The sequence below is a fragment of the Terrapene carolina genome, unplaced genomic scaffold (assembly GCF_002925995.2).
Source record: "Terrapene carolina triunguis isolate 2854851 unplaced genomic scaffold, T_m_triunguis-2.0 Scaffold193, whole genome shotgun sequence".
Classification (NCBI taxonomy): Eukaryota; Metazoa; Chordata; order Testudines; family Emydidae; genus Terrapene; species Terrapene triunguis.
The window spans coordinates 3,005,878-3,018,220 of NW_020664544.1; the positions used below are offsets into that span (position 1 = coordinate 3,005,878).

Genomic DNA, 12,343 nt, shown 5'->3' on the forward strand with positions numbered 1-12,343 from the left:
GTTTATGGCTGCTCCCACTGCTTAGCCAAAGGCCTTAGCTTAAGAACAGGGCCTCAAACTGTCACAGTGAGAAAAGGCCCTGACACCGGCAGACAGTGATTTTGATTCTTTTGTACCTCTATAACTAGCTAAGTGATAAACATATACCTACATTCTTAAAGTATAGGCGTTTACAGATAGGCCTGAATATCTATATCCTAACACTCCACCTCCCCTTTTTTCATTCCTTTTCTTTTGGGATCCTCCTGTCCAGGTATCCCTGGAAAAGCATAGGACATATGGCGACACACTTCCTGATAGGGCCAGGAATCAAGATGGAAGGTGTTGATATTCCATCTGCCTCTTGTGTAGTACTGTGCCCTGCACCTTCTCTCGTATGGGCATACCATGCCTATTCCAATTAGTGTTCCAGACTTCCCATTATAGTGGGCCCGAGAAGGTTGGGTCCAGGCTGTCTAGTAGAGTAGGGGGGAGGGCTTACTACATTACTTATAGGTTATAATTAGTGGCTGTTCTCTAGGCAGTTGTGCCCCCCGATGTTTCCATATGCAATGTAACATTGGGGTTGGGGCGCGGACTTACCTCCAGCGGCTCCCAGTCAGCGGCGCAGCCAGGGTGCCAGAGACAGGTTTCCCGCCCGTCCTGGCACTGCGGACCGTGCTGCGCCTGAAGCGGCCAGCAGCAGCTCCAGCTCCTCTTGCCCGCAGCCCCCCCCCCCCCCAGCTCCCATTGGCCGGTTCTGCCAAAATATGGCAGGTAAGCTCATGACATCCTGGGCCATGGGTTCTCGTGAGAGAACCTGTTTTAATTCTTGGTTCTGGTTTCTCGCTTCCTTTGGCTGCCAGGCAACTTGCAACAATCCCCTTCTCCCACCTACTGATCTAGAAGCAGCATTGAGGAGATATGAAGAGAGTCTCATCCAGATCAAAGTGAGGTTGCTACAGTGTGTGGATGTGTATAAAATTGGGGATACTTTTTGTAGAGAAAAACTCACTTCCCATAATCAACCTCAGGAAATATTTTTTCAGTCTTTCTATTGACATCCCTTCTAATGTGAGGAAAGGTGTCCTATCTACTCTGATCTAGACAGAAGATGTAAAGCATACAAGGCTACATACAATGCACTGAGGGCTGAGAAAGCAGCCAGGTCTCCAGTCCCAGTGAAAGAAGGTCCATTTCTCTGCAGTGTTACTCCACCCAGCTCTATCATTGCCTTGGTTATGTTCAGTTCCTCCTCTTGCAGGGAGGAGACCAGCTTGGCATCCAGGCTGAAAGCGTCTTTCAGGTGGAATTCTTGCTTCAAGATGCTCTTGACCTTTGCAACAACAAAGAAGCAAAATCAAAATGTTAAATCTCTGGCTGCTACAGGAATAAGCCTCTGCCAGAAATCACCCGCAGAACTCAACCGGAGTCACTGCAGTGGATGTAAAAATGATCTCTGTCTTTCAGTTTGCAAAGTGCTCTGAGATCCTTCAGGGTGAAAGGTGCTGTGGGTAAATGTGCATTACTAGAACTAAGATTCTTATTTTCTGTTAAGATCATGATAAACACTTATTGATTTCCAATTTTTCCTGGATTAGTTGCTCCCTAAAAGTGAGTATTTTGCCTTTAAAGCAGGAGCATGACATACAAATGCAACCCACAGATAGGTTCTCCCAGTAACTGCTGAGTGAGGGTAAAACTGTGTGTGATGGGACGACTAGGGCCCTGAGGCCCCCTGCTGGAGGCCTTGTGGCCCTGCCACACCCCACCCCAGAAAAGGGCAGTAGATAGGTCCTCCAAGCTGCCCAGAGCAGCTGTGTGGGAAGCAGCCAATCAGGGCCCAGCAGGGCAGTATAAGAAGAGCTCCAGGGCCAGAGCAAGTTTAGTTCCTTGCTAGAGCAGGAGGAGAGTGGCTGGTGCTCCAGGCTGGGTGCTGGGACTCTACGAGGACAAGGCCCTGAGGTAAGGGTGAAGAATGTGTGGGAGCCATGGGAAAGTGGCCAAGGGAATTATAGCAGCAACACCGTTTATTTTAAGGGATGTTATGGATGGCTGCTATCTATAGGGTCCCTGGGCTGCGACCTGGAGTAGAGGGTGGGCCTGGGTCCCCCCCACCCCCCCCAGCCACTGGGAAAGTAGCCTGGACTTGGAGGCACCCCAGAACGGGAACAGAACTGTAGTGGCCCAGCTGAAGAGTTGGGGCCAGAAAGGCCCTGCGAAGGCGAAGACACTGCCTCCAGCGAAGGAGCTTTGGGGCACTGCTGTATTCCGGACAAACAGAGAGACATTATAGAGGGCACGGAGAGAAGCCCTGTTAGACTTGTACCACAAAAAGGGTTTGCTTTGCTTTTATCTCACAGACAGACTGTGTATGACTTGGCCGGTGGGCTGAGTCAGCAAAGACCCACCACAAACACAGAGAGAGAGAGCATTCGGGCAAGGGGTGCTCATGAGAGGTGAGTGCAACCCCGTTACACTGGGCAACAGCACAGCTAGAACATGCTGAATTCAAATTACAAAGTAATTTCTGTTCATCTCTTAAGGAGAATAAAAATTCCAACAATTGGTAGGGTTGCTTCTGTTCAGTTTTTTAGGCATATCCTGTATCTGCAATCTAGGTGCCACCCATGGCTTCCTGGGTAGATGCCATGCGGCCCTCAGGGTCAGAAAATTTGGGCCTCCGTGTTTTAGTGGATCTCTCTGAAAGTGGGCAGTTATGATCCGGGCCTTGTTTGAAGCCTGTAGTAACCCTTCCTCCTTGCATCACTTCAAGCTGTGGTGTTGCTACTTATGCCCTGATCTAATCATAGCTTTGCTTTAAAACCACAAAAGGGAAGACTTCATTGAGAGATGTGTGGTGCTGTATTTCACTGGCGTTCTCTCTCACCAGCTCGAGCTGTTTGGATACAATCTGCTTCTGCACAGACTGTGCCAGCCGCAGTAACTGATCCTCAGTTAGCTCTGGAAAAGAAGAAATCATGTGAGAAAAGGGTTTCTTTCTGGGCGGTAAGAGGGCAAGTGCAGAGGGTGGACAAGCCCAGGTGTATAATCATCAGTTGTCTACACTCCCTTCTGATGATCTCAAAACACTTCAATATTAAGTTTTACTATCCTTGTGAGGGGGTGAGTTGTTGAAATTACTATTCCCGTTATACAGATGGGGTAGCAGAGGCACAGACAAGGGAGGAAGTGGCTTGCCCAAAGTTACAGAACAAGCTGCGGCAAAACTGAATAGAACCAGAGAGTCCTGATTCCCCCACTCTTGTTACTTAACCACCCTTCCTCAGGTTCTTGCTGAGGTTTCAGGTCCTCTGTGTGCTATGTTCTGGGTTCCCCAATGCATTGTGTTTCCAAGTGGGTGCCTCAATAGGATGCCATAACGGGATGCAAACTCCATCACAATGCTATGTCTGGCAAATGGTACACTGTGTTAGCTGGCAATGGCTGCCAAAAGCAGGTCCAAATTCTCAGCAGACTCTGCACCCTGCCCAGCCAAGAATCTAAGGAATGTCTGAACCATGCGAGTTCGCCTTCATCATTCATTCTGTTCTTCATAGGCAGACTCATTTCTTATATTCTGCTGTGGTTGGGTGCCCCCATTAAAATACCCAGAACTTATTCTTACCACCAAGTGCCTGTAGAGTGTAGAGAACTGGCCCAACTAAGTAAAGATCTATGCTTCCTGCAGAATCCTGTAAATTGTTTAGCAAGTCTTCCAAGTCTGGATTCTCACTCTTTAGCTCACATTTATCAGCATCTTCAAAAGCCTCTTCTAGCTGCAGGTTAGGGGAGGGGGAAAAAAAGCTTCAGGACTAAGAGTTGGAGGCTACTGAGAGAAACTAATCCAGCGTGGTCATGTGATGTACTGAAGTATGCATCTGACTGTGCTGGGAGGAAAGGGTTGTTGGATGACCATATTTTTCCTAACCTCAGCTATCTACTGTAGCACAACTGGGGATTAGGGGAGTTGAATATTCACATTTGCTGCTGTAAGATACAGGATACTGGATGAAATGGTCCATTGGCATATTCAGATGTAGGAATATCTGTGCTCCTTTTTAAAAGATACTCATAGAAGTTAGATGGAAGAGGCCTACCGAGTCATTCTGTCTATCTTCCCTCCAGAGCAAGGCTGGGGTTGTGCGTTTAGTTATCTGCTTATATGGCAATGGGGGCCAGATCAGAAGGTGCTGGACTGACAGATGGTCACAGGGTAGGAAGGAACTCCGAGTGGGGGGTGTGTGTGTGTGTGTCTCTAAACCCATAATGACTGAAAAAAGGAGCTTTACCTTGAGTGTGAGTTCTTGCAAGAGGTCGCTGTTTATTATCACGGCTATGATTGATTTTAAGAACTTGGCACGCAGATCTGTGGACAACTGTGAGAGCTTTGCACATTCTTTTTCAACGTCGCTCTGTAGGCCTTCCATTCCTCCATCTGAAAACAACGGAGGAGAGTCAGAATGCAGGATTACCTGCTAGTCCCAGTTCAAAAGTGTCAGACAGGACTCAAAATTTAGATCTGGAAAACTTATATTTGGAAAGGCTTCTGTGAATATTCAGAGAATCCCATGTTACTTTGTTCTCAGTAATGCCTGCCATCCTACGATTTTGAGACGTTTTCTTATTAAAGTGAATATTTTTCCACGTTACAGAAATCACTTGTCCAAAGTCACATGATGAGTTAATAACCGAGCCTAGACTAGAATACAAGTCACCTCATTCTAATTCCTTCACTGAAAAAAAGATTAGTCCATTAAAATATTTCCAAGCCACAGTTTAAGGGTAGCCTATATGAAATGCACAGCAGCATAAACCGTTGCTTTGTCAAGGAATTGTGTATGATGATTGTCAGGTTTACATCACTTTACATTGACAAGTACAGTGAGAGATGAAATTGTTACACAATTACGTCAAATTTTTGTTTACGGACATTCTGATGCTGCTTTCTGATAAGTGAGAAATACCCAAATCACATGAAAGTCAACATAAATTGTCACTGGCTTATATAAGCCACTTAAACGGTGTCAATTTTGATTTTCATGCTGTGGCATCTGGTGAAATTTCAGATCCTGCATATGAGATCTCTGTATGAGAGATGACAAGAATGTACCTTGTGAGCATGATTCACCACTCCTTTGAACCTTGTGTCATCACTTACACCTGTGCAAACAATGTGTGCATCACTTACACCTGTGCAAAATGGATGTAAAACATTTCAGTGGGTATGAGTAAGTTCTGAATCGGTAGCATTTTACATCCATTTTGCACAGGCGTTCGTGACTGTAAAGGTGCAAAGTTGGGAAGCAGTCAGACCCTGAAACTCAGTATACAGTCCAGAAACAAATCTTTATAACCTATGTGGTGCAGACATCATCAAGCTCTGGAGTAATATTTTTCAAGCTGGCTTGTGGATATTTCCATAGTCTGTAGGGACCTTTCTGGTAGTTTAGAGTGAAATGTTCTGAGAATGAAGCAGTGGGATGTCAAAAGAGGTGGGTCTGTGAGAGGATTTCTTTGTTATGAAGTGCTCTGCAGAGTGAAAAGTCTGGGAAATCTACGTATCTCTAGGTGGCTTCCCTGAGCAATGACTTATAAGGTCAGAACCACCCTGAAAGGATTTGTCTACATTGTATCCTGATGTTGGATGAGGATGTTCTAAAGAGCTACCTACCTGGGGAGTAATTAGGTTCTGCTGTTGCACCTGTGAAGGCAGAGAGGTGAAGAAAAATTATCATTGAAGTTGAGCTCTTGTAATTACGAATTGTTGTCAACACCAACGTGCATTTATCTTACCTCCATTTTACTCCACTCCACTGTGTCAGTATAAAGGCTACGTATATTTGAGGAAAGCCATTATCCTTGTTAATAAATTTAATTTGTCATGAACTGACTAAAAGAATCCCTCTGGACTAGCCTTGTTTACACTGGAAATTTTCAAAAAAATTCCCACTGTTGCTAAGATTGGTTCAGCCACATCCGTATTAGCAACATTGGGGGCTTGTCTACATACAGATTGCACTGGTTTAACTTAAGAGAGTTTAAAAACAGATTAAACTGGTGCAAGGCCCTGCAATGGTTTAAAACTGGCTATATCAATTTAGTTTGCCCCTATAAACGTACTGGTGCAAGGTAAACAGCTCTAAGCCAGGATTAAATTGATATGAGTGTCCATACACAAAGTTACACTATTTTAACTAAACTGATTTAAAAATCACGGTTTAGAAAGAGAATTAACACAAATGAAGATGGCAAAATGTTCTGTTTACCGTCTGCAACAAATGTTTCAACATCCGGATGATGGGAAATGCCTGGGAAGATAGAAAAAGGGAAATGACCATTTATAACCTTTGAAGAGTTATTTGATGCCTCAGGTTTGTTTGTTTTTTCCTTCAGATTTTGACCAGCAGTATTTAGGCCTGAAAATACCACTACCAAATATCTGTAACACACAAGTTACATCTTGGGAAGTTCATTTCTGGTGTATTGCTTTTTTCCCACCTAGTGGATGAGCTGGAGTTTTCGGGATGATACTTACCCCATGATTCACTTTGAATAATTAGCGGCTTGATTCTGAACGCCAGGACACAGTCCTTAGGGATAACTATGACACGCTTGCTGCCTCTGGTGCCCTGGTTCATGGAAAGAGGAGTTAGCGAGCTCACACAGCACAGAGATGTGCTAAAAAGAGGGGGCTATTCTCCCCCCCACCACACATTTCCTGAATCTAGATAGAAATTGAACCTTTAATGAAAAATGGACACAGATGTCATTCAGAATGTTGCCTTCCATGGCGTTGGCCTTGTATAATGTGCTCTCCTCCAAAGCCTGTACAGCCTCGTTGATCACATACAAGTTCTCTCTGCGCTTCCTTAAATCCTTAATGATGGAATGGTCCATGTTGATTTTCCTAAAAAAAAAAAAAGTGGACTCTGCATTACTACTGAGTTTCTTTCTGTAGGTTAGTGTAGAGTCTTGATACCGGCTCCCCTTATTCTTGGATTTGCCACTCTGGGGGCAGAAATCAAGAGGAAAGCTGGCTTAAGTGTCCACCAGGGAATTCCTCTGATCTAAGCAGAATCCCTGAGTTGCACAGAGCCATGGAAGCCTCTATTCCATCTCCTTTCATAGTACTGGTGAGAGGTGCAGCCAGGGGAAATGAGATGTGGCCCTGTTACAGCTAGTCTCAGCAGCTGACATGGGCCCATGGGTAGCTACAGTAACTCCTCACTTAACGTTGTAGTTCTGTTCCTGAAAAATGCGACTTCAAGCGAAACAGTGTTAAGGGAATCTAATTTCCCCATAGGAATTAATGTAAATGAGGGGGTTAGGTTCCAGGGAAAGTGGTTCCAAGCTCCCACCAGCTAGCTGCAACGGGCTGCTTTTCCTGCAAGCAGTAGACAAAGCAGGCAGCTGCCAAACAAAGTTAGAAGGGAGCATTACACAACTTTAAACGAGCATGTTCCCTAATTGATCAGCAACATAACAACGTTAACCAGGATGACTTTAAGTGAGTTACTGTACTGCATAAGTTAGAGATTTCCTTCCTTCTCCCCATTTCTGCCAGCCTCACCTTTCTCCTTGTAGAAACTCGAGATCTGCTGGGCTGACCTCTGCTCTTTTCACCTTGATGGACTTCACTTGGTAGCTGCCAGCATCTAGCATCATTTCCGTACTCACAAAGTCTTCAGGCAGCTTAATAGTCCACTCTACTCTGCCATCAGTGCAATCCTCAACAGTGATTGAGTGTGAATCCTGGATATCTGTGGGGAGGGGGGAGAGAGAAACCCTGCAAGAGTTAACACATTCTTTTTGTACCATTAATACGTAATTATGGCCCATAGCTCCTGTGCACACAGGAAGGATGTGGCCTGACAGAGCTCAGACACAAGCCGCATAATTCCCTGGCCAGTCACTGAAAGAAAACAGCCGCTCAAGCCCAGGATGCTGCAGGCAGTGTTGCCACACTGGACGGGTAAATAACGTGGGAAGACTGGCATTACCTAGATTTCTGCTGTCCTGTCCAGGTACCAGAATGTCACTGAGCTGAACTCCTGTTTTGTAGTAGCGGTGACGAGTCATCCAGAATCCCTTTTTTGGTTTATTTCGAACGAGGTATAGGGGTCTGAAGTGATCTTGGTCAATAAGGCTGCTAACTGGGAACAGATCTCCATCTGGAGCCACCTGCTTTGCCAGGTCTTTGGTTGCCTTGTGAAACATCCTGTCTGCAGCCTGATGTACCTTGAACTGAAGCAAAATGTACTTTTACCTTAGGAGGCAAAGACAAGTGAAGCAAACACATTTGAAATCTGAACTGGAGGTTGCGGCAAGGTATTTTGCTCTTTGACAGCAAGTTTTACCTGCTCAGAGCTTTTAAAAACAAGCAAAAAACCTAAGGCCTTGTTGACCAACATTGTTATCTAGCTTACGCTGGCATACAGCCACTGTCATTATTATATCACTTGTGTGAGTGCACACTGGGGTCGTTGTGTCAGCAGTGTGTGTCCTCAACAGCAGTGCTTGTATTGATTGCATTGTCGGGGGGAGCATTGTGAGACTGCTCCTGGAGGCCAGTAACAGTCGATGTAAGCAGCACAGTGTCTACGCTGACACTGCATTGACCTAATTACATTGACTGTGACTCTACGCTGCTTGGTAAGGTGGTGTTACTAAATTGGCGTAGCGATGCACTTACAGTGGTGGGAGCCAAATTTAAGTGACGGCATTGCCACAGCTAGGTCGACACAAGGCCGTGTAGACCAGGCCTGAGCTCCACAAACGGCCTCTGGGCTGGGCTGCTGCTGTTACACCCAGTTAGAGAGAGAGACATGATTTGCCCAAGATCAGATACAGTGAGTCAGTTCAAGAGTTGTGAACAGGACCTAGATCTCCTAAAGTAGGTTTGTTTAATCGTATCCTGTCACATGGTATACTTTCTGATCATGGGTGGGGAGTGGAGCCCCCCTTAGGGGAGGTTAGCCCCTGACTGTGCCCCCTCAGGAACCCTCCCTACAGCCAGAGCCCTAAGACCCCCTCCCCCGCAGCTGGAGCCACAATTCCCCGACCCCCCCACACACACCTGCTCAGAGGAGCCCCAGCCGCACCTCCCATCTCCAGGCCCCAAGCCTCTCATTCTTGTCCGAAGATACTTTTGATATGCCCCATGCAGGTTCTGGGGTGGCTGAGGAAGGGTATTTGCTACTCAGCTTCCTGGATTCGTCAGTAATCTCTCTCAAATCCAGGGAGATTACTGATGAACCCGGGAAACTGAATAGCATATATCGCCTCCTGAACCGCCCCGAAACCTTCATGGGGCATAATAAATCAAAAACTTCCTCCAAAACCCTGCAACCGGGGATCTGGCGGCACCAACAGCGCCAGCCCTGGCCTGTTATACCCGCTGCCCATGTTTTTGATCATGTAAATTGTTTAGGGTCAGAGAATGAAATTAGTTTCTAAAGGAATTTGATCATTACTCCCCCATGATGGGTGAACAATACAAATGAAATTTCTTGAATGATCTCAGATTAGTTGAAGAGGATTCCAGACAATGTTGTCCTCTCCTAGTGCTGAGACTCTAGCAGACCACTATACCTTATCTTTAAAACCAGTTGTCACCAGCAGGCATTCAGATTGAACCATCAACGTCCATATTTCACAAAATATAGAGCTAGAGAAATTTCTTGCTGCAAAGAGCTTATGATCTAAGGAGGGCAATAATTAGCTATTATGCAGGTACTTTTCATCAGTAGATCCAAGAGCACAAAGGCAGGTTGCTGTCACTGGCATTTCACAGAGAGGGAAACTGAAGCACCGAGTAGAAATAACTTGCCCAAGGTCACAGAGTGAGTCAGTGGCAGAGCTGGGAATAGAACCTGGAAGCTTTCACTAGTAAAAGTAAATAACATTTTTAAAATGTTTAAGAAGCTTCATTTAAAATTAATTTAAAATGCAGAGCCCCCCGGACTGGTGGCCAGAACCCGGGCAGTGTGAGCACCACTGAAAATCCGCTCATGTGCCGCCTTTGGCATGCATGCCATAGGTTGCCTACCCCTGCACTAGACTCAGAAAGGCAGAGCAGTCAAAGATGTGGGTCAACAAAGACTGATTAATGGATGCTGCATATAATAATATGTATGAGTAGGGTCCACAATGTAATCAACAGTCCCTGTCTGTGTTGTATTCTGATAATTCAGAGGTCAAAAGAACATCCTAGCGTTTAAATGAATTGTAAACACGGGATACCTCGGTATTCATCTCTCTTTGAAATGTACCGTGAATGGTGGAGGAAAAAAGCAAATGGCCTTATGTTAATTCCTATAACTAAGTACTCATGATGGACCTCCTTCAAAGTCATCCTAATGACCTTTTTTTCTTGAGGAAATCCCAACTTGTCAAAGAGGACATTCAATTGTATAAAATATCCTGGGGTCCTGATTCTGTCATCTCAGATCTGCTTAGGCTTCATCAGGGGAAGTTTGAGTCACAAGACTGAGGTCCCAGTTATGCTGGTACGCCCTGAATATGAGATTTGGACATTGGACTATGACCTGAACTCTAAAAGAACTCTGCAACTACAAAGCTCACCCTCTCTGCTGTGAATCTGAACCTCAATTAATTGAACTTCTGTCTGGCATGTGTATAGATCTTTTAACCATGCTCTCTTTTTTTTTTTTTTTTGATAAATTTTAGTTTAGTTAATAAGAATTGGCTGTAGCGTGTAAGATCTGAAACATTCATTAACCTGGGAGGTAATGTGTCTGATCCTTTGGGATTGGTAGAACCTTTTCTTTTATATGATGAAATAAGATTTACAGAAGTTGTCATCATATTTGACGTGGGTACCTGGATGGAGGCCTGAGGCTGCATCACTTGAAGGGAACGGTGTTGTTTGGACTTCTTAGTAACCAGTAAGGTCATAAAGAAGCTGTTTTATGCTGGCTTGGTAAATCTAAGTATTGGAATATCCACCAGCTTTTGGGGGTTTGGCTGCCCCATTCTTTGCCGTTCACCCTAATTGAGTGACCGTAGCTGGTTCCTCACTCGGACCCTGGTCACAGTGGCGTAGTCGTGCGTGGATGCACATTACCGCAGGCTAATTGGGTTTTTGGATCAGAACCGAATGCTTGTCAAAATTTAATTTTGATATTGGAGAGTTTAAGGGTTAAACTCAGTGAGTGACCCATGATCAAGATCCTGATTGAAAAAGCCTGGAAGAATTGTGCTTACAGAGAGGGTTGTATTTTAAGCAAAAGGCCGCAGAGCAGGAACTGAAAAATCTGTTAATTGCCAGTGATAAGGAAGCAGACCCAGCGAAAATGTTTGCAGTGCAAAGCCAGCAGCTAGAACTTGAACAAAAGCAAAAAATAGCTGATATGGAAGGAGAATGCCTGGGCTTTGAACATGAACAAAAAATGGCATATATTCGATTGTAGGAACTAGAAGCTAAGGCAAAAGTGGACAGACTTAAGCTCCTACTCAAGAGAATAAATGAACGTACTGAATAACTGTGTCATCCTGAAAAAACAGCTCCTCTAGACAGCAAAGATGGGGATAGAATCTATCCAGTTTGTAACAATGTTGGTATGTTTGACTCTAAGCCGTTGTCTGCATGTAACTAAATTTACCTAGGGTTACCACATGTCCGGGTTTCCCCGGACATGTCCGGCTTTTGGGTCTTTAAATAGCCGTCTGGGGGGAATTTGTAAAAAACTAAAAATGTCTGGGATTTCCCCCGGACGGCTATTTAAAGACCCAAAAGCGGCTGACAGGGCAGCCGCGCTGGCGGAAAGCGGTACTGGGAGCAGTATGGAGTGGCCGCGAGAGATGGGTGCGGGCGGCCCGGTTCCCCCTGCTTGGGGCTCCCCTCGCCCGCCGGGGGGCGCGGGCTCCTCCTCTGCAGCACTGCCCGCCGTGGGGCTCTCCCGGGGCTCTGCCCTGCATGCACCCAGCACCCTCGGGGCTGCTCCTGCCTCTCTGGGCTGGCCCCAGATCCCCTCCCCCGGGGGGCTGGGGTCCTGCTGCGGCTTGCGCCCCTCTGCCTCCTCCGCATCACCCCTTCCCCAGCTTCCCCCCTCCAGCAGCCCCCTGCCGGGCCTGTTCAGCCCTCGGCCCCACTGGGTCCTGCCCTGCCTCATGCAACCCGCCCCTACCATGCGGCGGCCCGGCCAGGGGGGACTGGGGGAGCCGCAGCAAAGCCTCGCCCAGAGCTGGTGCAGGAGACGAGCCTGGCTCTCAGCCCAGGCTCCGGGATCAGCCGGGAGCGGAGCTACCCCCGCCGGCTCGGCTCAGCCCAGCCCTGCTCTTAAAGGGACAGGGACCCCACTGCGGCTTGGCCCGGCCTGGGGCACGTGGGGGTGTCACC

The 12,343-nt window shown here is 46.4% G+C and overlaps 1 protein-coding gene across 2 annotated transcripts in view; it reads right to left on the reverse strand.

The window, feature by feature from the left end:
* Positions 1 to 204: 204 nt before the first annotated feature.
* GSDMA (gasdermin A) overlaps positions 205 to 12,343 on the reverse strand; it is a 14,047-nt gene continuing 1,908 nt past the window's right edge. Inside the window, exons 1-11 of one of the 2 annotated variants that reach the window (XM_026654824.1) lie at positions 12,132 to 12,185; positions 7,983 to 8,226; positions 7,553 to 7,742; positions 6,724 to 6,889; positions 6,518 to 6,611; positions 6,249 to 6,290; positions 5,654 to 5,683; positions 4,272 to 4,417; positions 3,608 to 3,758; positions 2,870 to 2,943; positions 205 to 1,315 (exon numbers count right to left, since the gene is read on the reverse strand). In XM_026654824.1, coding sequence (XP_026510609.1) covers positions 1,073 to 1,315; positions 2,870 to 2,943; positions 3,608 to 3,758; positions 4,272 to 4,417; positions 5,654 to 5,683; positions 6,249 to 6,290; positions 6,518 to 6,611; positions 6,724 to 6,889; positions 7,553 to 7,742; positions 7,983 to 8,226; positions 12,132 to 12,134 — 1,383 coding nt within the window. In that variant the 5' untranslated portion in view covers positions 12,135 to 12,185 and the 3' untranslated portion in view covers positions 205 to 1,072. Of the gene's footprint in view, positions 1,316 to 2,869; positions 2,944 to 3,607; positions 3,759 to 4,271; positions 4,418 to 5,653; positions 5,684 to 6,248; positions 6,291 to 6,517; positions 6,612 to 6,723; positions 6,890 to 7,552; positions 7,743 to 7,982; positions 8,227 to 12,131; positions 12,186 to 12,343 lie in introns of those variants that run through there. The other variant, XM_024205207.3, reaches the window with a different exon arrangement.